This window comes from Acinonyx jubatus, chromosome X (genome assembly GCF_027475565.1).
Source record: "Acinonyx jubatus isolate Ajub_Pintada_27869175 chromosome X, VMU_Ajub_asm_v1.0, whole genome shotgun sequence".
Taxonomy (NCBI): Eukaryota; Metazoa; Chordata; class Mammalia; order Carnivora; family Felidae; genus Acinonyx; species Acinonyx jubatus.
In genome coordinates, this window is record NC_069389.1 from 99,131,843 (window position 1) to 99,158,269 (window position 26,427).

At 40.7% G+C, this 26,427-nt stretch overlaps 1 protein-coding gene across 2 annotated transcripts in view; it reads right to left on the reverse strand.

Moving 5' to 3' along the window:
• The window catches only part of TENM1 (teneurin transmembrane protein 1), a 779,729-nt gene that overhangs the window by 125,560 nt on the left and 627,742 nt on the right, over positions 1–26,427 (reverse strand). For both annotated transcript variants that reach the window (XM_053201635.1, XM_027054328.2), the window contains exons 18-20: positions 23,131–23,250; positions 16,644–16,905; positions 13,886–14,153 (exon numbers count right to left, since the gene is read on the reverse strand). In XM_053201635.1, the coding sequence (XP_053057610.1) occupies positions 13,886–14,153; positions 16,644–16,905; positions 23,131–23,250 (650 nt within the window). The remainder of the gene's footprint in view (positions 1–13,885; positions 14,154–16,643; positions 16,906–23,130; positions 23,251–26,427) is intronic.

The window sequence follows — 26,427 nt, forward strand, 5'->3', positions numbered from 1 at the left end:
CTGTTCAAGTTGGAGATTGCACCCAAAAGCCAAAGACAGCCCCGTATCTCATGATGGCAAAATCAGGTGGTGAGAAAGCACGCTTAGGGCCATGCTGGTGTGCGGAATAACACGGGTTCTGCTTCTCTTGCCAACATTTAAAAGTCTCAATTAATAAATAATCACAGTGACAATTACAAGTTCCCTGAAAGCCATCATCTCCTTCCCTACCATTGTCAGGATCTGCCTTTTGTACACTGTAGGGTTGGTGAGCTCCCCTAGAATCCCTTCTCCAGAAGGTGATGAGGCAGTTTGGCAAATAAGTAGCGTGCCCTAGTGACCTCCAATGGTGGTTTGCAGCCGGATTTTTCCCTCTCAGTGACAGTTAGAGATCCTCCTAACTCTGTGGCAGGAAATGCTTACATAAAGTATCAATTAAAGAGTTCTCAATGCAATGATAATGAGACAGACTCTTTTTACCTCCTATCTGCTCTCCGAATTGCTCTCTAGTCCACAACAAAAAAGTGCATTGGCTGCAAACCCCGCAACAATATTACTTTCCCCCCTAGTCATAGCAAATAACAACAAGGCAGCTACTTAATAAGTTCTCTCTAATTTTTATTAGATTTCCTTTCTTGGGAGAAAGCTCTATGAGCTAATAAAGTTATAATTTATACTTAAGACTTGTCCAAAATTTCAACTAACTTTAATGAGATTGGCTGTGTGTCGGGGTATTTTTATACGTGGCTCCTTGCTCAGACTAACAAGGCAAGGTTTCCTTCTGACAGCAGCCCCCTTTAACATAATCCTGGAACTTGCAACCGGTTTATGAGAATGCAGACATTCCACCCCAGAGTCGAGTGACTCTCTAAACGCACGGGAAACTGGGAAATACAGTAGCAACCAGTCCTAGACTCCTCCCATGGAGGCAGACTGTGATACGCTAAATGCCTACTCTTTTTTATGGGATCAAATATAGGGGAAGAGAGGCTACTCAGGGACCGGCAATGGAAATGCTGAGCCCCGACATTACACTCTACCTGGTACTGTAACAGCTGGGTCTCAGCTCTAAGCAGAATGGACCACTGCCATTTCCCAGGGTGGCCTATTGCCTATCGCATCTGATCATCAACACAGCAGGGTACAGACCACCGATTTAGCATCTGGCACTCTGGAGCGGGGATTAGGAAGAACAGTGTAATAGAAAGGGCAAAATAATTATTCATCAATATTTCAGAGGAGCAGCAGAAGGCACACTGGTCTGCCAGTGAGCCGAGATAGGTGGAGAAGGGGGGCGCCTGGACCATACTTTCCAGGAGCTGCTAGAGTGGGCCCATGCTGGTATGTATGTATTGGGACGGCAGGTGAGGAAAGAGCCATTAATATAGCAGAATACTTCCTCTGAATGATGTGACTGCCTCCCTTGTGACACCCTTAATTCTGTCCGGATTTCTTTCTTTCTGTGTTCTGTCCCTCACCTCCACACAGAGATATTAATGGGATGTTTCTTAACCAAGAGTCATAGGTTGTCAAGATGGGACTGCTACTTTTGCAGCGGGCTCTGTCCTCTGGTCACAGGATTGCACCTTTGACTGCACTGTTTGTCATCTTGCAAATATTAACACTGGCTGATAAAGAAAACTTTATTATACTGGTGTCTAAAGAACGACTGCAGCTTGCCACAAAGCCATTAGACATTGGAAAAAAGAACTGAAAGCTCATTCTACTTCTCCAAGCAGTAGCATATGTATGATGTGGGGACTGCAAGAGGGCTAAGGGCCCCCGTGCCCCTGACACCCAATTTAGTGACTGTGACATTTATCTATAAGGGCTGGGATGGGAGATTGACATTAAATAGGCAAGGCAAAAATGCTATGCAATGAAACTGATGTACAAAATATGACAAGATTAAGCAGATGATTTTCAACAGCTTCAGAAATCATAATGGCTGCATTTATAAAGGCGACGCATAATTAAAAGTAGTCTGATAGTGGGAGAAACTCACATGTTCCCTCACAACCTCAGGAAACATCCTATGAAGAATTTCATGACATTTAAAAGGTAACTAATGGCAAGATAAAAAGTTCCTTATCCAAAAGGAATCATTAACTACAACAATAAATTATCTCCCATTCTTTTAAAATGGTAGATTAATGCAAGACAACAACAAAAACAACAAAGGACAAGAGACCTAAGGAACCAAATGAAAGCCACGGCAACAATAGACCAAGACTATACAGATACAGTGCTATCTATTGAGAACACGTATGTGTTCTTAGAACTTCTACCTTTTCCTATCCTCTAGTGATTTATCATATGATAAGATGACCCCAGAAGCTCCTCAGTTTGACACATTGCCCAGTGGCCTGAAATGCTTTGTTGATCTATCTATTTTTCCTGGCTCACTAGGAGTGTCAGAATCAGGTGATAAATTTTTATCAACTGCTTTTTCAGCACTTATGGAAATATTCACATAGTTTTCTCTTGTAATCTATTAAGATGGTGAATTATAGCAATAGACTTCCTACTGTTGAAGCTTCTCTGTGGTCCTAAAAGAAACTCTATTTGGTTATAATGTATTATTTTTTAATGAATCACTGGATTTGCTTGGGTAATACTTAGGATCAGTATACCCTAGCAGTTTATAAAAAAATAGGGTTTAGACATGATAGTGTTAAAAGTGAGGTAGTTGAATACACAAAAATAAACTCAAAATGGATGAAAGACCCAGATGTGAGGCAGGAAACCATCAAAATCCTAGAGGAGAAAATAGGCAACAACCTCTTCGACCTCAGTTGAGCAACTTCTTACTAGAGATGTCTCCGGAGGCAAGGGAAACAAAACCACAAATGAAGTATTGGGGCCTCATCAAGATAAAAATCTTCTGCACAGGGAAGGAAACAATCAGGAAAACTAAAAGGCAACTGACTGAATGGGAGAAGGTATTTGAAAATGACATTATCAGATAAGGGGTTAGTATCCAAAATCTATAAAGAACCTATCAAACTCAACACCCAAAAACAAATAATGCAGTGAAGAAATGGGCAGAAGACAGGAATAGACACTGTTCCAAAGAAGACATCCAGATGGCTCATAGACACATGAAAAGACGCTCAACATCACTCATCATCAGGGAAATACAAATGAAAACTACAATGAGATACCACCTCACACCTGTCAGAATGGCTAAAATGAATAACTCAGAAACAACAGATGTTGGCGAGGATACAGAGAAAGGGGAACCCTTTTGCACTGCTGGGGGGAATGCAAACTGGTGCAGCCACTCTGGAAAATTATATGGAGGTTCCTCAAAAAAATAAAAATAGAACTACCCTACGACCCAGCAATTGCACTAACTAGATATTTATCCAAAGGATACAAAAATGCTGATTCGAAGAGGCACATGCACCCCGCTGTTTATAGCAGCACTTTCAACAATAGCCAAAGTATGGAAAGAGCCCAAATGTCTATCAACTGATGAATGGATAAAGAAGATGTGGTATAATACAATGGAATACCACTCAGCGATCAAAACAAATGCAATCTTGCCATGTGCAACAATGTGGATGGAACTAGAGTGTATTGTGCTAAGTGAAATTAGTCAGTCAGGAAAAGACAAATACCATGTGATTTCACTCATATGTGGAATTTAAGAAACACGACAGATGAACGAAGGGGAAGGGAAGCGAAAGTAAGATAAAAACAGAGAGGGAGACAAACCATATGAAACTCAGATACAGAGAACAAACTGAGGGCTGCTGACAGGGTGTTGGGTGGGGGGATGGAATCAATGGGTGATGGGCACTAGAGAGGACAGTTGTTGGGATGAGCACTGGGTGTTATATGTAAGTGATGAAGCACTAAATTCTACTACTGAAATCATTATTACACTACATGTTAACTAACTTGGATTTAAATTAAAAAAATAAAAATAAGAAAAATAAAAGTGAGGTATTTGGAGGAATACAGGAGGAAAAGTAAAAAGCATCCAGCAGTGAGGCCGTCACACAACACTTTTGCCAAGAGGTCCTGTCCACTGAAATCTAATATTTGGAGATTTTTTTTTTCCTGGCTGCTTTGTTCGAGCCTAGCTGTATACAAGTGAACCTGGAACCCGGATGACCTCGGTGCCTCCAAGGCAGGATGACGTAGAGGCTCACACCCACATCTGCGAGTGCCTTCGTGCGCCCGGGCACTGCTCTCCTCTCCCTGGGCAGGCACGTCATCCCATTATACAGGCTAAGGGGTCTGCTTTAGTCTCTGTCCTTGTTCATTCGTTTGTTCAGTCATTCAACAAATATGCAATATTTAAAGGGTACCTCTCGTTGTCAGGAACTCAGGGTATGAGGATGAAGAAGGCTGAATAAGACAGCACTTCCTCCTGCTCCTGGTCCCTCCCATGTGGAGCTCACATTCTAGTGGGAGGAAAAAATATAAAACAAGAATAACACACACAGACGCACACAGACACACACACACACACACACACACACACGCACATACACAGGGTGGTAAATGTTATGATGGGAAAATGAAGCATATCAATAGTGAGCATAACAAGACAGTTTAAAGTAGAATGAAGAAGCAAGGAAAAGCCTCTTTATGCAGAAGGGGTTTCTCTTATGAAATACAGGGAAGAACATTCTAGAGAGAGAGCAGTACGTGTGCAAGGCCTTGAGGCTTGGTATCTTTGGGGAGATTTAAAAAAGGCCAGGGTGGCTGAAGGGTTGGTTTCTCTCTAGCGCATCAAAAACAAATGAACAACCACCCCCTTCCCCCTCCCAGTGCAAAATAAAACAAAATATTACTATCCTTTAGTAGTACTTAGGCATTTTTCTTTGGAGAGGTTTTAGGAAATAGATTCACCTTGAAAATGGACTGGTTATCTTTTAAAACAACATGATTGATTAAAAGGGATACAATATTGTACTAGAAAGCAGGGGGCTGTTACTTAATGACTCAGCAAAGCTTCACTGAGCTGCTTGCTCTATGTGCCAGGCAGGTGATCTGCTAAGCACTGCAGACACAGTGGATATTATGCAGGGCAGGATAATCTGTCATGTGAGAGAGGCCAAACCCTGAAGGGCTCCGTACCTTTGGGAACTTTCATCCGTGGCCTCCTTAATAACCATCACAAAAATAATATCAACTTACATTTGCAGAGCACGCAACAGTTAAATACATTTTTGTGTATATTACCTAATTTGAAGACTCACAAAAACCTCTGAGGAAGATATATTTACTCCCATTTGAGAGACGAGATAATAGAGTCAGAGAGGTAGAGTGACTAGTCCGAGGTCATCTGGCTAGTAAATGGCAGAACCAGAGCTAAACCCAGGGACTCATAAGCAAGTGCCCTTTCCTGCTATGCTAGACCACAGCTATTAAGGGAGAGACCCACAATTCAGAAGTGCTAAATAAATAACGTTTTATTTGCTCTGAATGAAAGAGATAAGGTTTTCAGGGAGGCCAGGGGGCAGCCTTGAAGGAGAAGTACCACGTATTCTGGTTGGCCAAAAACAGCACCCAGTTATGTTATGGTCTTGATGTAATAATCAACAGCATTCGCTTTTACTCTCAGAAGTATCTTGGTTTCAATGATAAATTATACGGTCACACAATCTTGGAGAGATATCTCCGTAAATGCTCCGATATGGGTTGGTAGAGGGGGGTAGGAGGCAAGAATAATCATAAAGCCTGACTTGGAAAACAGGACAGATGGTTTGGAAAATCATTTAATTTTTCTGTCTCTTGACTATGTCCTCTTACCAATAGCTTTCAAATTCTTATGCCCGAAAGTCATTAAACTGTGACCCAGCATACACACGGGGAGATACACACATAGACATACACATACGTATAATCGAAACCAAGTCTTCCAAAATAATACTCTACTGAGAGCTTTACATTCTGATATTTTCTATTCTGCTCACTTTTGTTCTATTATAGTCCATTAAAAAATACTGGTTGACTCACCAAATGGATTTCACAATCTTACTAATGGGTGTGGCCAGCAGTTTGAAATGGGCACAGAGCACTTGGTTACCAGGGTATCTGGTCATTAAAAAACCCCGGTAGGCTCCGGGCACTCTTACTTTTGGAGGTCCTATCTCACATCTTATCAGCCATATTAAAATGGATACAACCGACAACGCATTCCCAGCATTAAAATATTTCATATGAAAGTGTGAAAACTGAGAAGCAGTTGACAAGCTGACACAATGTTTCATTTTGTAGACATTTATTTAAACATTTATTAATGCTGATTTTCTGGCTTTCTTTTCATATTTTGGTGCCAATGTACTTATTTTTCAGGTTGCAAACATTTTTTGCAGGCCCTTGAAAAACTCATATTCTTGGTGCTATGCCTCTAAAGCTAAATGGATAAAACAGCCCTGCTCTCAGTTAACGATTATGAATTCACGAGTGGAGAGAGATGATGAAAGATTATTATCTCTGCTAGCTTCTTTGACAGAAAGCCGCTGGGGCGTTGAATTGGGTACTCGGCAAGGTGGGTTGGTCAATTTAGTGAAGAGAGGCAGCAGTGAAAGGCATGCAGAACTCCGGACCGGGAGATCTGAGTTTGAGTCCCCACTCTGTGGAGGATTCTAGGCAAGTCACTTGCTCTTTTCCAACCTCAGTTTCCCCCTCTGTAAAACGAAGATCATATTCGTCGCGCCGTGCCGACCAGGCAGGAATGTTATAAGGATTAAAATGAGATAACGTATGTGAAAGTACTTCGCAAATTGTAAAGCACTACCCATTTATTATTAAAATATTCAGTGGATGCTATTTTTGTGGCTGTAGGTTTTACTGAAAGGAAATTTATGAACACTAAAGCATCGTTCTCAGGGATGTTTTGTGTGCACAAAGCAACCGTAGCTTAGCACCTATTACTATTAATGTTCCCTTGTTTCTCTCGAACACAATTTAGATGGACTCCTGTGCACCGTGAACCTTTAGGAAGTCTAGTTCTCCCTGAAACGCCACTCTTTCTTGGCAAACTACTGTACTAAATAATTATGCAATTGTTGTTGCCAATAGCCTTGAAAAAAAAATGGAATTGTTTATAGCAGTGCTACTAAAAGGCGATGGCTGATTTCCTGAACTTCCAGGACTCCAAACCGCTACAATTTAATTTAATTAAAATGAAGACCACGCAGAATGCATTATTACATATTGATAATGTATGCGGACCCAGGCAGACATAGGGAATTATTTTGACAAAATTCATATAATGGATGCAGATCAGGGCCCCTGAACAAGCCAGTTTGTCAAATTAAATAAGCCATCTCTAGAATTTTAACAGCACTGTGAACTTAACAACAATGATTTTTTTTTCATTGTTTTCCGAGCAGCAGAGTTGGGAAAGAAACTAAATAATATACGATGATTTCCAGACACCATACCTTATTTAGAGCTAGAGAATCAAGTACTAGGGCCAAATTATTTCAAATGCACAGATGGAGTTTTTTAGCAGGGGAGTCTTGTCTGTGGATCAGACAACAAAATCTTTAAGCCGGATGAACTAGTGATTCTGGTTTTTGTACTGCAACCCTGGGGGTGATTTTACTCTTCTTCGACTTGATCAATATTGTACTGGGATTAATCAATCTTATCAGTTGCCATTGATACTTCGCCAAGGAAGTAGTTCACACAATCTCTGCTGGTAATTTATTCACTCTGGTATTATCCCCACTGCTTGCAAAATGGGTTTCATTGCAAAAAATGGTGGGATGCTCTAGGGTCTCAAGCACTCCTGTTCTCACTGTGGCTGTCCCTCAACCCTCTGTTCTTCTTTTGAGACACTCTGGCCCTGAGAGTGACACCGATTCCCTGCAGCTGAGCTATGTGGGAAACAAGAGTCCCACATTTCAAACTAGGCGGGCATTTCAATGTAGATACTGAGCATCACTTCAAATTCGGCCTGTTTAAAGCTGATCTCCTCTTTCTCCATCACCCAGAAATGGGTGGAGGGAGGGAACAGAAGTTCATATTGAACTGGCATGAAGAGAAAGAAGGGTGGGAGAATCTTCTAGCCACAGTTTTAACCAAAATCCTTGCTAGAACTGGGACTGTATGAATATTGGTCAAGGTTTGTTTCCTATTACTGGTGTAACCAATTAGCACAAGCTTAAAGGCTTCAAACAAGACAAATTTCTTATCTCACAGTTAAGAAGGTAAGATGTCCGAAATGGTTCTCACTGAGCTAAAATCAGGGTGTCTGAAGTCTTCATTCATTCTGGAGGCTGTAAGGCAGAATCCATCACCTTGCTTCTTCTAGCTTCTAGAGGCCACCAATATTCCTTGTTTCTTGACTCCCTTTCCCCATCTTCAAAGCCAGCAATATTTCATCCTGCTGTGCCTTTCTTCTATGGTTATACCTTCCCCTAACTCTGACCTCCCCTTCTGACTCCATCTTCCACTTTTGAATTTTTTTATTTTTGAGAGACATAGCAAGAGAGCAAGAGAGTGAGAGCGAGAGAGAGAGAGAACATTAGTGGCGGAGGGGCAGAGAGAGAGAGAGTGAGAGGATTTGAAGTAGGCTCTGTACTGATAGCAGTGAGCCCGATGTGGGGCTTGAACTCACATGACCTGAGCCAACGTCGGACGCTCAACTGACTGAGCCACCCAGGCGCCCCACCATCTTCCACTTTTAAGGACACTTGTGATGCCACTGGGCTCACCTGGATAATCCAGGATAATCATCTCACCTCAAGGTCAGCTGATAAGCAACCTTAATTCCATCTGTAACCTGAATTCTCTTTTGCCATGTAACAGAATATATTCACAGACTCCAGGGCTGAACATCTTTGGGGGTGGTGGTCATTATTCTGCCTACCAAAAGACTGGACTAGGATCTCTAAATCCAAAGCAAATCTGAGAAGTGTCATATTAACCATATTAGCCATTGTTAGTATCCGGTGCAAAATTTAGTCCATGTCTTCTCACGTTAGTTAAGCGATTATAAAACTTGGGCAGGAGTACAACTAAACGTTTTCTTCGTTGTTTGTTTGGACTCAATCATCTCTATTAAGGTATGAGCTCAGTGGTCACATACTTGATCACTCTGTCTCCATTCATATATGACCTGAACTGTTTATTGTCTGTTGTGTTGTTGCTCACAATCTATCTGCAGAGAATCAAATTTCTCAAACTTCATTCTACCACCTGCTCTAATGTTTTTACCACTGTCAGGAAGTTCTCTTAGTCTCCATGGATGTGGAAATGGATACTAGGTAGGAAATAAAATCCCGTTATCCATTATCAGGGGCATTTCCTACAAGGTCAATAATCCATAGTCCATCTTACGCCCTACACTTGAAATTATTTTGACCATTTCTCTTGAGATCTTTGCCAGTTTTCTTTCTAAAAAATATGCTCTTTAAGTGCACATAAAATACCACGAGGAACACTTTTTTCCTCTCTCTTTGGATATTTCTGAGTCGATCAATTTTCTCTCGCTTTTATTACTTTTATTAGCCTTAAAAATGAACCAACAACATCTATTTGAGCATTTAATTAAGGCATTTTAATTAATTTGAGCATTTTAATTATAGTCACAATGCTTCAGGAAGCTTTGACCAGGAACAGGATTGCAGAAATAGAAAGTAAACCAACACCTGTCGGCAAACGGTAGGAGTGGGATCTTCATCACTGCTGTGTATACTAGGAGGTCTCTGCTTTTCTTTGTGTTTTAGTTGTTTATTCAATAATCCACGGGCATATCAGAAGCTAAGTCATTAAGACTGCTTAACTCCAACAAGGGAGAAAATTTTAGAATCTTTAGCACTGGAGGTGTTTAAAAGAAAGAGAAGTAACACATTTTATGCATAAAGTAAGGTTGATCAAATGGTGCAGATACTGTAGAACACAGTTTGGTGGTTTCTCAACAAGTCAAACACGGAATTACCGTATGATTCAACAGTCTTACCCCTAGGTATATTCCCCAAAGAAATGAGAACAGATATTCAAACAAATACTTATATCCGAATGTGCATAGCAGCACAAGATGTGGTGTAGCCATGCAATGGAATATTATTCAGTCGTAGCAAAGAATGAAGTACTCACAGGCTTGGACGTGAATGAGCTTTGGAAACATTACGCGAAGAGAAAGAAGCCAGATGTGAAAGACTACATATCGTATGGTTGCATTTGTTTGAAATGTTCAAAACAGGTAGATACACAGACAGAAAGGAGATTGGTAGTTGCCAGGGCCTAGAGGGGAGAGTGACTGCTAGTTTGTGTGGGGTGCTACTTTGTGGGGCTGATGATGAAAATGTTCTGGAATTAGATATTGGTAATCGTTGTGCAACACTGCGAAAATACTAAAAGTCACTCAAATGTACACTTCACATGGGTGAAGTTTGTGGTACGCGAATTACATCTTAATAAAACCGTTATTTAAAAGAGTAAGTTTAGGGGCGCCTGGGTGGCACAGTCGGTTAAGTGTCCAGCTCTTGATTTTGGCTCAGGTCATGATCTCACAGTTCCTGACTTCGAGCCCCGTATTGCTGACAGTGCAGAGACTGCTTGGGATTCTTTCTCTCTGCTCCTCCCCCACTCATGCGTGCATGTGCTCTCACTCTCTCAAAGTAAATAAATAAACTTTAAAAAAAAGAGAGAGAAAATTAAAAAGTAAGCTTGAACTGCATTTATGTGAACCCTGGCAAGAAACGACTGCTATATATTGTCCTGGTCAGCTCTTCATGAGTGAGTGTACTGGGTAAATTGCTAGGTATCACAACTTAAGAAGAAAGTAAAAACAAACAAAAAAGTCAATGGCCTAGCAGGGGTTCTGCGGAAGGTAATAAGGAATGGGAAAACAAAGCCCTATGGAGAAAAGTTAGAGGAATTTTGGGTTATTCTAGAGAAGCAAAGGCTTTAGGATAGTATCCTCGAGAGAACATGAGGTTCAAGTATGCACTGGCCAAGGTCCCAGCAAGAATCACATATCACACTCAAGTGTTTGCGCAGAGAGTCAGATGAAGGCACTATTTACAGCTGCACAACGAGGAGCTGGGTTAAGGGAATCCATCAGGGACGCCGATCCACTCAGGGACTGACAACACTGAGAAGGCTTCTGGGTTTGCAGGGGCAAAGGGAGGGAATGGCGATATGGAAGACCAGAGGGCTTGGGGATGTGGAGGAGGGCAACTGGATAGGAGCTGCCATCTTCTAGTTGCTGCCAGAATTGCAATGAGGCAGGGAGAAGGGTAAATACCCTCACCTCCTTCTTCCATTCTGTGGTCTCCAGATGGTACCACCTATTGACCAAATGGGAAGCTAGAGAGCAAAGGAGCCCAGGCAATGTGGTCCATAGAAGCCAGCTTCTCATAGCACAGAGAAGGGCAGGGAAGAGATGGTGTGCGTGTGTGTGGCAAGGAGGGAAACTGGAGAGTAACTGAGTGCTTGCCTGCTATGTACCCAGTTCCCTACTTAGAGAAGCCGAGACAACAAGTACCTGCGTCGGCCCCATGCTTTATACTTTGCGATCCCAATACCCTGGCCACAGCAGAACTGAAAAGCCAATACCAGAGCAGAATATTTGTTGAGTGCTTACCATGTGTGAAGCATTTTACATTACTTATCTCATTTAATCCTCATATTATTATACCCTGTGAGTAGCAGTCACCTTAGGATACTCATTTGATAGATGGAGAAACTCTGGAACCTGGAGATTAACTAATGGACCCAATGTTTCATAGCTAGTAAGTAGAGAACTGATGACTTGAACCCAGGGAAGGAGTCTGGCTCCAGACTTGTTCTCTTAATCACTACACTCACTGAAGTAAGAATTAAGCAGGACTCCATAGCTGGCCAGCAATCGTGATGGTAGTTAGCCTAACAGTAGAGGTCTGCTTAGGGTGTTTGTTGTATGGTGACTGGCCGACACAATCTGATATTGTTTGTAAGAGGAGTCTGAATGCAAGATACAGAGCAAGTCAGTAGACGTGGAGTTTGAAGAGCTGAAAGAAAGGGAGGGTAGTTAATATGGCAGAAGTGATGAGCTCAGGCATCAGTATAGCTGAGTCACCAAGGAGGGAGGCAGTGGCCTCTTGCTACAGAGAGGGACAACTGGAGCTGTTTGACAAAACAGATGCTGGCTTTCTAGAACTACGATGTATCTTCAGCAAGACTGCAGTTTGCTAGTGCTTTTTCTTGTTCTCTCTTACTTTCCCACGTCTTTACAGGAACTGCCCGCTGAGGAAATCTGCACCACTCTATGTTTCTTGCATTCTAATACGGTCCAACAGAGGGGAGTTAATTATTTAAGTATATGAGGGTCTCTTGGGCAAGGATTCCCCTCACCCCCGCTATTAGTTTTCCTCTGGAAAGAAAGGGAGGAAATTGATACACTATAGTCTAAAAGATGTATGGGAGTGGTTCTATGATAGACCCTTCCAAGGGAGGATATGAAAAGATCTCCTCTGGAGAACTTTACAAATAGTCTTCTCATCTGTCCAAGGGTGGTTTCCATGAGCTATTGCCTGAAGACACAAGAATCAATGGCTCCCGACTGTGACTCCACAGACCTGTGTCAGGTTCCTTTAGGAAGTTTTCATTGTCTTCCTCAGAGTGAAAAATAAAGACATTGCTGTCTGTCTATCTCTCTCTCTCATCCTGAGCATCAGTATTAGACTGCTGTCATTTTTAAAGATAGAATATTCCCTTTCTTGATGTTAAGATATCCCTCTCCTTTATGAAATTATGGTAGTGGTAGGTAGATTGTAGTGGCTTCTTTTCTTTCTTTTTTTTTTTTTAATTTTCCAACGTTTATTTATTTTTGGGACAGAGAGAGACAGAGCATGAACGGGGGAGGGGCAGAGAGAGAGGGAGACACAGAATCGGAAACAGGCTCCAGGCTCTGAGCCATCAGCCCAGAGCCCGACGCGGGGCTCGAACTCACGGACTGCGAGATCGTGACCTGGCTGAAGTCGGACGCTTAACCGACTGCGCCACCCAGGTGCCCCTTTTCTTTCTTTTTAAAAATATTCTTACTTGGCAAAATAAGAAGTTGGCAAATCTGTTTCAGTCTAATTTTTTCAAATGTTGTTCGTCCGACGGGTGCCTGGGTGGCTCAGTTGGTTAAGCGTCTGACTTCGGCTCAGGTCATGATCTCACAGTTCTTGAGTTTGAGCCCTGTGTCAGGCTCTGTGCTGACAGTTCAGAGCCTAGAGCCTGCTTCACGTTCTGTGTCTCCCTCTCTCTCTCTGCCCCTCCACTGCTCATGCTCTCTCTCTCTCTCTCTCTCTCTCTCTCTCTCTCTTTCTCATAAATAAATAAGCATTAAAAGAAAATGTCGTTTGTCCGACAATTAAGTAGCTGAAAACCATAGGCTCAGAGGACCTCTTAAAGTCCCTACAAAATTCTAGGTTTTAAAGCCCTGAAATAGAAAATCAAAAGGACTAGGAAGGTAAGATGATTTTTTTTTAAAATGTAACCTACTGAAGTAACAAGTTAATGGAGTCTAACTATCTTAGACATAAGAGACAATAAGTGGAGATGCCTAGAAGTTAAAATTTTGTAGTTTCTAAGTGGAAATGACAGTCTAAATGTCAAATCCAAAAACATGGCCTAAAGAACGCCACACCAAAGGTCACAGTTAGAAGGCAATATTCAGCTCTGGAGACAGTTACAAGTCAGATAGTGTGTGATTCCACGGGTACATAAGCCATCAGGAAAGGGGAACTGAACTAGTTTTGAAGGAAAAATGTGTCAAAAGGGAACTCTAAATAGGCCCAAAGAGAGGGTTTGAGTGAAAAAAATGCTTTAGATCCTTTAAATAAAAGACAGTCGTCATTTGTCCATACATAATTATTCCACATGTAAATTAATATGCAACTAGTATTTTCGGTGTTGTGCAACGCAATGCTGCTATTCATACGGAATTAGTTCAACATACCCAAAGCCTCTGCCAGGCCCCAAACCTTCTGTCCGTAGATGTCGGTCTTGTTCCAGGCAAACGTGTAGATGAGATTAACTGCGGCAGGAAACCACTTCTGTGTGAGTCGCCCTTCCACGGCTACCGTGAGATGGACTTTTATCATTCCCACGGGAATGGTTGAATGTGTCAGAAGGATCCGAAGCAGGGTTTTATAGCCGGGGGTGCGGCTGCTCAGGTAACTCAGCCTCACAAAGCTGGAAGGAATGGGGATCTCCTCTTGCACCACCTGAGAGAAAAAAAGGCAGATTGGCTCCTGTCAGTGGTCACAGGTAGACAAGGATGATTTCTTCTCTCGGAAACACACCAAAGGAGAGAGTTTAAAGGGATCTGTGGATGTCAGGGCAAGAATCTGTGAGGCCGTGTGACCACGGGTTTCGAATTTTGTACTGAGTCTGCATGGGGACAAGACATCCAAGCAACCCTGACGACTGCTCTCCTTTTTTTCCCTGCCAGGAACGACTGTGATAAGAACAATTTTGGTTTTTCCACAGTGTTCCAAAAATTGCTTAGAAGGAGTTGGAAAAGATCACACTGCTGAATGTCAAGCATTTCAGTGCTGTGGGCTCCATTAAGGGGTCTTTTTCTTATATATACACACACACAAAATCTTGTTTGGTGTGTTAAGTCATATATCACATAACCACTGCTGTAATCCTTATTCAGGCCGGGCTCTCTAGGAGGAAGGACTCCAGAAACAGGCTCAGCAAAGTGATATTTTATGACAGAGATTATGGTTTCCCCAGAATTAATCTTTACTGATGCCATCAAACTTGTCTTCTTTGGACCTTTGGAATGACCTTGAGGGCCAAATTTTTAATCAAATTTCGCTTACATATTTCTCTGTGCTTGGATATACCAAGAGCTGGGAACAAGTTTTTCCAAGTTGGCACCTGTGACTGAGAAGCAAATAACTCCCATTACTCCTGTGCAAATTTTATACTAAACATTGGTCCCAGAATGAAAATAGCACTTGGCTTCTTTCATTAATTGCTATTACTTATTTGTTTATCAGCACAGATGGAGTTAAACAACCGAAAGTGGTCACTAAAACTCAATCTGGTGTTCTATGACTTTCAACTTTCAAAACCCAGCTGAAGAAAGAGCCTATTCGATACACTTAAGGTGACAAGAATTGTGTGGATATTTCTGTGCCCTCATTCATGTTTAGCTCAGAACCTCGTCCCTTTTTCCTTTTCTAAACCAGTGCACATAGTAGACCTGGTTGTTAAACACATGGTATCTCACATTGTCCAGGATTTCTGCTCATTCTTCTGAGAACACAAATCCCTTTTGTCTACCCTTGGCCTGATTTTTCTTCCTCTACATTAGCATTTGATACTAGAGCGGTCTAATGGCTCTGACTTCTCAGATGGTGGCAGAAGTATAATAGTGAAGGCTAGGGTGACACTTACCACCTTAGCATTTCATTTCCCTATGGAAATGTGCAATCGTAGATCAATCTAAAAACTTTGGTGCTGAAAGAGACCCACGCTTCCTAATGACAAGTATACAGAAATTGGTGTACCAGTCCAATGCACTCATTGAATAGAGTCTTGTTGGGGCGCCTGGGTGGTTCAGTCGGTCAAGTGCCTGAATTCATCTCAGGTCATGATCTCATGGTTCGTGAGTTCGAGCCCCACGTCGTGCTCTCTGCTGTCAGCACAGAGCCTGCTTCGGATCCTCTGTCTCCCTCTCTTTCTGCCCCTCCCCTGCTTGTACTCTCTGTCTCTCTGAAAATAAATAAACTTAAAAAAATTAGAAAAAAAAAGAATATGGTGTTGTTTTTGCTTCCTTTCCAAGGGAAAAAAATGGAAAAGACAGGAGGGGCAACTCACTGGACACCTTTTCCTGTACAGCAGTATTTTCTAGGAGCTTTTCACAAGTGGTATCCTCTGGGCACTGCTAATAGCTGCTGGGAATATTGTGATGGAAGAAAAACCAAGTCAACCTTGGAATGTCCATTTACTTCCTCTTGAGTATACTTCTTGAATTCTGGATCTGTGTGACTTATGGGTCCATTTTGGGGGCTTCTGGATTTAACTATCATTATAATGTTTCTACAATGTGATGGGAAAACTATACTAGAGATGTTTGAATGGCTTACTATCGAAATGAAAACATGGAATACTCAATAAAGAAAAATTATCAGGTACTATAAAATATAAAGGTACAAGAATATGTCTCCCTCTGGGCTATAAAGCCTGAACACTCAAAAGCAAAGCTTTAAACAAAACCCACAAGCTTGAAAACTACCTTTACCAAACACAGCCAAACAAGAGGAGCTGTCATGACTATTAAGAACAATGGCAATGGATACAAACTGGACAATGGAAGAAAACCAGATTTCTTAAGGAGCTTTAATTTCAGAACCACAAACGGTCCTACCTCATTGATTATACCGTTGTCACTATTGAGCTATTCAGCTAGCTTTGTTCTTTAGAGCACAGTGTTCATTAGGTCAAGGTTTGGGGTTTAATTCTCACGACAGCTAGTTCACCTTGCTTTGTTCTACAGCCATAGATAGCACCCTGTAGCGCTGGCCAATCACCCTGCAAATGTGTGCCAGAGAGATTCCATTTGAAAGCTTCTCTTGACAAATGGAGGGCAGTTCGTTACAGGGCTGGCCAGAGTACCAGGAAAAGGAATCTAGCCATTATATGTTGCTGACCACCCCACGATACTCTGATTTTATACATTCGAAGGCTGATGTACCCACCTGCAGCTCAGGAACAATAGTTCCCCTCTCTGGACAGGACCCTCCAAATGATGTGAGTGGTGACGGAAGCACAATAGGGTTTGGGCTAATAAAGTTGGAGATGTCGCAGGATGGTGGGTCTGATACAACTCTCTGCATGATAACTTTCTCTACCACAATAAACTGATTCCAAGGCAGCCAGAGTGTCCTCTTCTCAGACAGGAAAGGTGAGCGGTCAAAGATTAAGATGACAGAAATACCTCCAACGGCTACGAGGTCAAAGCTGAGAATGAAAAATATATGACAGTTTCAATCAAATGAACAACCAAAATAAAATTCAAGTTAAAATAATAAGTAATTTTAGTGCACTTTCCTTCCTTTGGGACTCAACTACATCCATTCGTATTTCTATTTTATAAATTCCCTCTACCTAAATGTATGGATGGCTTCTTTTCACTATCTAGGAGATTTCTGAGAAAAAACTCCGTATCACCAGTTGATATTCACCCCAAATTTGTAAACCAATTTTAATACTACCTGAGACAAAATCACTGCATGGATTTCTGCAAAGCCGTGTCTTACATCACTGCTCCCCCTCTGTGCTAGAGATAACAGAAAGATGACCATTTAACATCCAGCAGCATCTTTAATATAATGCATTATTCATCCTCAAGAAAAAAAATCCTATAATGTAACTCAGGAAAAGTAAAGAGCCAAAAGGTTAACGACCTTGTTCAGAGTCACAAACATAGTGTCAGAAATCTGGTGGTGTCTTTTGAGATGGCATTTATGAAACTTGTTCAGTAAAATTTGCTTGAACAATACCATGCCTGAACCCTCCACATCTGGCTACCCACTTCGGCTCCTGATTCTACTCGAACTCTACATTTAGGATTTCTGGTGCTGTCTAGAATGCCTCTTGGTTTCCTTTTGCAAGACAGCCTGTAATGGACCCTATCCATCTCCGCTGACAACACCTTCCATATCTCTGACAAAGCAAGACTACCTCTCCTGTAAGCCAATTCTGTCCATCACTTGATGTGGTATCTGACATTACTCTTGCATTGGAGCATAACAGACTCAGATTCCAGTTCATTCTGCACTAGATGATCCTACCTTACTTCTCTTGTAAGTATAATGATATCTTTGAGATAATGTACTTGGAAGCATTTGAAAAGCATAAAATACTCTGTAAAAGTAAGCTAATGATAAATTATTATCATTATATCATAAAAATGGATAAAGGGCAATGAGTTGCTCCTTAATATTCAAAGCAACTTAAAACCACAGTAGAGAGATGTAAGCGATTCCCTGCATTAAAAAAGATCTTTCTGTAAAACATTTTTTCAATGATAGAATGCTCTGATAGGGACTCAGACTTAATTATGGATAGCTTACTACTCCCTTCATATGACATTTATTATATTTATTATAGCATTGCCAATCATGTCTTGTTGCAGAAATCTTCCAGATAAAGATAAATGGACAGTAACAAAGGGTGGCTAATACTGTCTTTTGTATTGTTACTATTTCAGTCGAGTAGCTGTAATACTGAGGCAGTTTCCAAAAAAGAGGATTTGAAGAACTACAATAGCTATAGAAAATAATCTAGGTTTGAACTAAAAAAGGAAAACCCAAATGGCTTATGATTTAAGACAGAGAGGCTGAATTCATGATAATACAGAAGCAGTTTAAGGCAAGTACAGTGGGGAAAATCCCACACTACTGGTCAAGAGACCTTTCCTCTAGTTCACATTCTATGTTGATTTACTTCCATGTCCTTGGGCAACTTTGCTTTACCCAAACCTTGGCTCTTGCATCTTTAAAACTAAAGTGCTTATTTATTTGAAAACAAAAACAAACGCAAACACACACACACAAATAAACATCCAAACAAAAACATGTGTACCTGGGAATTATTCTCTACTTCTAGAAAGATTAAGCAGACAGGGCAGGTTTCTTGTTTTGTAGAAATAATGAGGTTTTGGCTTCATACACACCTGGGTCTGAATCCCAGCTCTGCCATGTTAACTTTGTGTGTATGGACTAGTTATTTAACCTCCATGGATTTCTCTTTCCTCATTAGTAAAATGGGGCTGATATGATCTATCACCCAGCTACTACTGTAAACAAGTGAATAAGGTAAAGACTTAAGGGTCAAGCACACAGCAGAGACTCAACAAATGTTAACTTTCTTCTCAAATCAGATCCATTGCCTTATTACATTTACAGATGTTTTCTCTTCCAGTTCAAATGAACTCTAGGCCAGCTTTTGATTATTCCCATATGTGGATACTGATTTTTCTTAAAGTTTATTTATTTACTTTTGAGAGGGCGGGAAGGGACGGGGGGGGGGTGGGGTGCGGTCAGAGGATATGAAGTGGGCTCTGTGCTGACAGCAGAGAGCCAGATGCACGGCTTGATCTCACGAACCATGAGGTCATGACCTTAGCCGAAGTCGGAAGCTTAACCAACTGAGCCACCCAGGTGCACTAGCAGATGCTGATTTTTAAGTTCTTCTGGGGACTTCCCCTAGGCTTCCTGTGATGGTTTAGTTTTATACGTCAAGTTGGGCAACAGTACCCACCTAATCAGACACTAATCTAGGTGTTGCTGTTGAGGTACTTTGTAGATGTGGTTAATATCTACACTTAGTTGACATTATGTAAAAGATATTACCCTTGATAATATGGGAGGGCCTCCTCCAATTAGTTGAAAGACGTTTAGAGCAAAACTGAAGTTTCTCTGAGGAAGAAGGAGTTGTTTCAAGACTGCAGAGATAGTGTCAACTCCTTCCCAAGAGATTTCAGCCTACCAGCCTACCCTACAGGTTTGAACTTGCCTATGCCCACAATCACATAAGCCAATTCCTTGAAATCTCTCTCTCTGATGTATACATTTATATGTATATATGTACACACACACACACACACACACACACACACACACAGGTTCTTTTTCTCTGGAGAACCCGGACTGATTTTTCTTCTTACCACCTAGCTGGCATATACAGTAAACACTGTCTGATTCGCTCATTAACTGCCATGGAAGTGGAAGGTGGATCTGTGGCCAAAATTCCATCTAAATCATTCCAATGCCAAACAGCACGTTCCCTGAATAATTAATTCTTTGAGATTTCCCCTATCACAAATGATCTCCACTGGCATGGGTCATTAAAAACAAGTCATCAAGGGGTGCCTGGGTGGCTCAGTTGGCTAAGCATCTGACCCTTGATTTTGGCTCAGGTCACGATCTCACGGTTCGTGAGATGGAGCCCCACGTCAGGCTCTGTGCTGACAGCATGGAACCTGCTTGGGATTCTCCCTCTCCCTCTCCCTCTCTCTCTGTGACCCTCCCCTTCAAGTGCTCTCTCAAAATAAATAAACATTAAAAAAAAGAACAGGTTATCAAGTCATATGACAGTATAAAAGACCCAAGGGAGAAAATGTATTTGTTTGGAGACTTCTCAATCTCTAATAAGTCAGGCCAGTCCTAAGCACAGATGGAAGACTTTGGAAGGCTATGTGAAATGCTTATCTCTGCCTTATGGTATCCATAAATCTACAAACTCTTGCCTTGAAGGGAATCAGAGGGAACTCTCTGTTCATTTTCCAAAGTTGTCCAAATAAAGTTCTTGAGACCTTTAATGTGTCTCAAGAATCTTCTAAGAAGTTCAGTGCTTACCTATTTTGCTTGTCACTAGCTGAACTATAAATGAAACGTTCGTTCTCTTTCAAAACCTTACTGAGCACCTATTACATAATCTAGGTTGAAGGTGGCTAATCATAGAAGATAAGAGCCAGATTACTTGAGCTCAAAGTTTGGGCTTGACCCTTGCTAGCTGTGTTAATTTGGATAAGTTTTCTCATCTGCCAACTGGGGAGGATAATAATGCCTCCTCTCTCATAAAGTTGTTGTGAGGATGAAATAGATCAACATTTATGAAAATGCCTGGCACATAGTAGATACTCATTCATATTCATTTTTCCTTTAGAATTGCCTTTTTCTTCTATTCTGCTACTTTGGCCTCTCCCAATCTGCATGTCTAATCTCTTCTTACTTTGAGAGGGCTCTGTCTTCCACTCCCAACCTTCCTTCTGCTTTTTATACATCACTTTGGTCCCTTGACCTAGAGTTTTCCTGGTTCTCTAGGGAAAGTTGTCAATTAACTTGTGCAAATGGATGATAATGGGGGTAATTAGTTCTACATCCCACATAACATATTTGCATTTAACAGGGACTTTTAGAGTCAACAGCTTAACCCAAAGCTCTGATACCATTGGTGGGAACTATAGGCAAAGTGGCAGGCAGGTTGGACTGAGATCTGGAGACAGAGGGCGCTTACAGCTTCTTACCTATCACACTCTGACTACTAGGTATTTAAATGCTAATCTCAGCCTTTCTATAATCCTTTTGCTCTCAGGTATAGTTTCCTTATGAGACTCTGCTTTTAAAATGTACTTACTCAGTCTGAGATAGCGACAAGCAGAGACATATAAATGGAAACGCCCATCACACTGTCACTTTATGTCTAAGAGATGACAGTGGGACAGTCTGCTTGGCATTTGGGGCACAGATTTTGAACAGTTACACCCTTTGAGAGCCTGAGGGGAGAGTTATTGCCAGAGGGGACTCTGACTGTATCTGTCATCTACATAAACCTAGTCCTCACAGAGAGCTCAGCAGACCAGGGTCTTGGCATTTTACTTAAAACAAAATCCACAAAAATAACAACAAAAATTGTTCCTCTTTAATGTTTTCAGTAAACTGGAAACAGAAATTTTTAGATTTTTTAGACATTGTTTCTCTTAAGCTCTTTTGTAAATATCAAATAATTCACTGAAACCTTTATACACATGCTAAAAAAAAACTAAGGGCCCACAAGTTCTCCAAGAGAACTCAAATGTCTCTGGGGACACATTCTATTTAAAGAAATAATCCATTTCTCAATTTCTGGCACATGGCTGAACATGTTGGCAAGGGAGAGGCCACTTTTGTGTACCAGTTGCTGGTGAATGAACTACCAAAATTTCATCATTTAATTCATTTGGGAGAAAGGTCCACTTGAATTAGTAGAGAGCTCCAATTATGGATCATTTGAAAGGAAATGTACTTTTTATAGCTTATATGTATATAAGCAATGGGTGTGTGTGTGTGTGTGTGTGTGTGTGTGTGTGTATTCAGACTATCTGTACCCAGAGTAGTTTTGCTGAGCTTGTTCTAATAAATAGATGGCTAGTTAATAATTAGCAACTTAATTTACATGCAAATCATTTATATGATTTACTCAAGTCTTAAAAACAGTTTGTTTTTCTTAAGTATGTTAAAACTCTTCCGTATCTTCTTTAACCAATCTTTATAAGCATTTTCTTGATAAGCAGTTGAAAAAATAAATCCAGCATAGCCCAGGTTGAACAATTAACAATTCTGAAGTGGTTAGGACTAAGGTTTGATTGTTGGTTCTTGAAATCAGATTCTCACACTGTGATAAAGCTCCAGCCAACATCTCTTTATGTGACTACCAAAGCAGCTTGTTGTGAGCAGTTATTTTAAGGGTAGCCATCTGGAGACTAGGGCACCTCAAGGCCATTATTATGATGTTCCTGTGAGTCCTAAATAGGTACCTTTAAGCTGGACACATGGGCCTATTCTGAACAATATTGTCTGAACAAATGTCTGTCTAAACGATAAACAAAAATGTTTTTGTGAGCAAATCCTTTTCTGGGATGAAAAGATTTTACTTAGTGGTCTTGCTTCCCAGGTCTCAGAGAACCTGAGAAGCCCTTAGAGTAGCTTGGTGGTTGATGTTGAAGTTAAATCACTATACTTATATAGACACCATTATATCTTAATGAGGATGAATTCTGTACTTTTGGAAGAAACCTTTTGGACATCTTCATTTCTTTTTTTTTTTAAACTCTTATTTTATTTTTGAGAGAGAGTGCAAGTGAGCAAGGGACAGAGAGAGAGAGAGAGAGAGCAAGAGAGAAAAGCGGGGCTCACCCGAAGTGGGGCTCAAGCTCACCTGAAGCAGGGCTTGAGCTCACCCGATGTGGGACTCGAACTCACAAACCATGAGATCATGACCTGAGCGAAAGTCAGATGCTTAACTGACTGAGCCACCCAGGTGCCCCTGGACATCTTCGTTTCTGAAATATTTTGAGGCTGCCATGGGAGAATAGGCTAAGTGTTCCACGGCTCCCTCTTTATCACCTGCATCATCTCACTGAATTTTGAAGCTGGATTGATTAATGGAATTGGATGAAGGGTAGAAAACTTTCCACATGACCAAGGTTTCAAGAAGGCTTGAGTGATAGTGCATGGTTAGAAGGGAAATATGGTTTGATTTAGTTGGGGAATAGAGGAAATAAATATCACCAATGACTTTCCCAAATACAGCTCGAAGGAAGATGGGTTTATAAACACTGCATCAGCTGAGCCCTGGTTTGATTCACAGCTAGAAGTCAGTATTTGGCCCCCACAACGATTAGAAGCAATACTGACGTACCTTCCATCTTGCCGGCTGATGGTAAACCCATAATCACTGTGATGCAAGAAACTAACATTCACCCCTACTAGAGGGGTTCCATCTACAGCCACCACTTGGCCTCGAATCACACAAGCACGCCTGCAACACAAGATCAAAGGCAAATATAAAAGCATGTTACAACTAGATTCTAAAAGCCAAGATGGAGAAACTTTGGAAAACACAGTCAAGTAGAACAAAGAAAATAGTAATTTCACCAACCAGTAGTAACTACTAATAACATTTTGAGAATGGCATGTATATCTTTTTTACCCATCAAAATTGGGATTATACTCAGTATAGATTTGTATCCTGATATTTTTAAGTTAACAGTGTATTGTTAACATTGTCCAATATAATCAGAAATTCCTTAATATATCATTTGTTATTGTACAATATAGCCTTAAAACAACATATTCTTTAACTTGTTTAATCCATCCTTTATTTTAGGACATTTAGTAGTTTCTTAACTTTTCCTGCATCGAATCTCTTATTATTTTCTTGGGAGATAGTCCCAGTTGTGGAAGAATATTTTTCTCTTATTAAAAATAAAATTGATTACATTAATTAATACGTGAATCTATTGTACATATGACTCAAGTCTCTGCTCACCATCCCCCCCCCCCCAGGTCTTAGTCTTCTCCTCAGAGGTAATTAGCAATACCATTTTGTTGTGTGCATTTTTTATGCATTGACATATGTAGGTGTGAACATTTTTAAGGCTCTTGATACATATTGACAAATTGCCTTTTCAGGAAAAACAATTTTTTAATAAAGCAGACTTAGTTGAGTAAATTTTAAGAGTTAGGCTGTAAAAGAGACATGGTCCTTGGCTACAGCATTCCATTTCTCTTGCCTGATTGAAATAAAATAGTTCAGGAGATTTTCCCTTTAAAGAAAGGAGTTTCACCCTTGCCAAAAAAAAAAAAAAAAAAAAAAATAGAGTTTCATTAAATTAGCCCCTAAACAGGGCTAGCTCCCAGATATAATCCAGTAAAATGTGTAGGTTTTCTAGCCTGGTCAAGTTGTAACAAATTTCAGGAGCTTGACAGTTAAGAAGAGGGCCCAGGAGCGAATTCCAAGCAAAGAACTTTGCTAGTCTGCCATTATTGAGGGTGGCAGAGGGGGCGGGGGTGGGGGCGGGGGAAGGGGGATTCAAATCCTAGCTTTGGTAGCCCTGAGCTCTAGAATGTGCATTTTATAGCTGGAGTTGGTAGTGTTGAGGAACGTTGAGCAAGGTCAGTGATTTTATTCCTAGGGATTTAATGTTATTTTTTCACCACGTGGGATTCAGTCAATCCAGGGAATCTCAAGTTTGGATTAAAGAGGGCCATGTTATTTGGGCAAACATGACTTTCCAAAGTAACCATAATAATTCCACCCTGGCATTATACCTTCTTTGAACAGAATTAGCAAGCTGAGACATTGTATCTCAAGGCTCATGGCCACAAAGATCATTTGAGAGAGAGAAAAACATCTCTGAAAATCAAGACGGTTACCATCCAAAGTTTGTTTTATATATTATAGCCAATAAACTTCACTACTAAATTCTATCACAATCAGATGAATTGGATATAAGTTATGCTAATAGGATTTACCCTGCATTACCTAAGGTCTTCCCCCCCAAACAAACTATAAGCCATTAAGTACTACACAAAAGTAAGCTCGCATTAACTGTTGCTATTGGTGTTTTTGTGTGTTGAGCTCCCAGACCAACATTCCTAGTTCTGACATAAGACAGTAGCTTTCTTTTTTCCAGTGAGCTGTGCATTTTATGAGTTCTGTAAATCATGGCTCTGAATGGTATGCAAATGGCATATTGGCACTTGCTTTGCCTTGTCTGATTCTCCTAGTCTTTTGGGGGGAGATTTTGACAGTTTGAGATTTTGAAATACCATTTGTTCTAATCGAGAAGACATTTATTTGAAAGTCATTGAATTCTGGATTTTGAACTAATCCTGATAGATCTGGTCCCAGGTTCTAAGTCCAATGTAACAAAAACATGTAGCTTTATACAGTAACCTTTGGAAGGTCTTTATAGAACATTTGACAAGGAGGGTAGAGACTAAGTAGAAACAAGCTGAGAAAATCTCCTGCAAACTATATAGGGATTGGAGCTAGAGAGGCTGAGAAGAGATATTCGAAAATCAGTTAAACATGTCTTCCTGAGCCCTAAGTGCTGATGTCTTTTTGCAGGGGTAGGGGGTAATTCCAAACTTGCCAAGGCTCTACCAGTTAACAAGGTGGCCTTTGCAACAATAAAGCCTACCTAGGTGGTCGCTGATTCCCTTTTGGCAAGACAATTCTATGCGTACTCATTGTATTTGTTCATATTAATCCAGACATTGTGTCTTCCCACAGCTGTTCTAGGCTCAGTTATTTTTGTTTTTATTTTGTCAAGCCTAGTTGGCATTATTTGCTCATATTTTATGACAGACACAGACGTGTCTCTTTTCTTTGCTGCTCTTTTATTTTCTATACAGTTTATATTTATGAAGGATCCAGGCTGGTGAGTGAAAGTCTCATAAAAGTCATCATTATTCTGTGCATTTCTCTTGGATTCCTCTCTTCCTCCATTCTGTGCCTCGTTCTGAGTAGTCTTGTCTTTTGAGTCTTCTGCTCTTTAATATTCCTCCTATTTTATGAAGCACATGGATTTGTGTGATAACGACTCATCAAAGTCATCATTATTCAAGACACTGTCTACCTGTTCTTCTTCTCATTCATTTCACTCTTCATCATTCATAAATAACGTGCAAACTTGTCTTCCAACTACCCTATTTTTTTATTTCTCATATTTTATGATGCACACCAACTTATAGCATATGATAAAGCCCATAAAACTTATTATTCTACATTTATCAGCATTGAACTCTCTTTGTAATGTATTAGACTTTAAATGTTCTAAGATTTCCTGCTGCATTTGCTCCCATTATTTACACACTCCATGTCATCCATTTTTTACAAGAATAACTCTTAGCTCCTTTCATTCCTGGATTACTAGTACTTACTGTAATCTTCGACCAACATCAGTCATCCTGCATCAGTGGAAGTTGTCTAAATTTCGGGACGGTATTAAAGTAGTTTTAATTTGCAGTAATCTTGATTGGCACCGCATGCAGAAATCTAGGGAAAACATCTTCCTAGGCAAATGCTCCATTTCAAAAGAAAGCTCTTGAGTCTGCTTGCTTCCCCAGGCTACTCCTGCTGCAGATGGCCCTTAGGGAGCCTTCAAACATACTCTTGCAAATAGGATGTATTGTGCCACTTCGTTTAGCT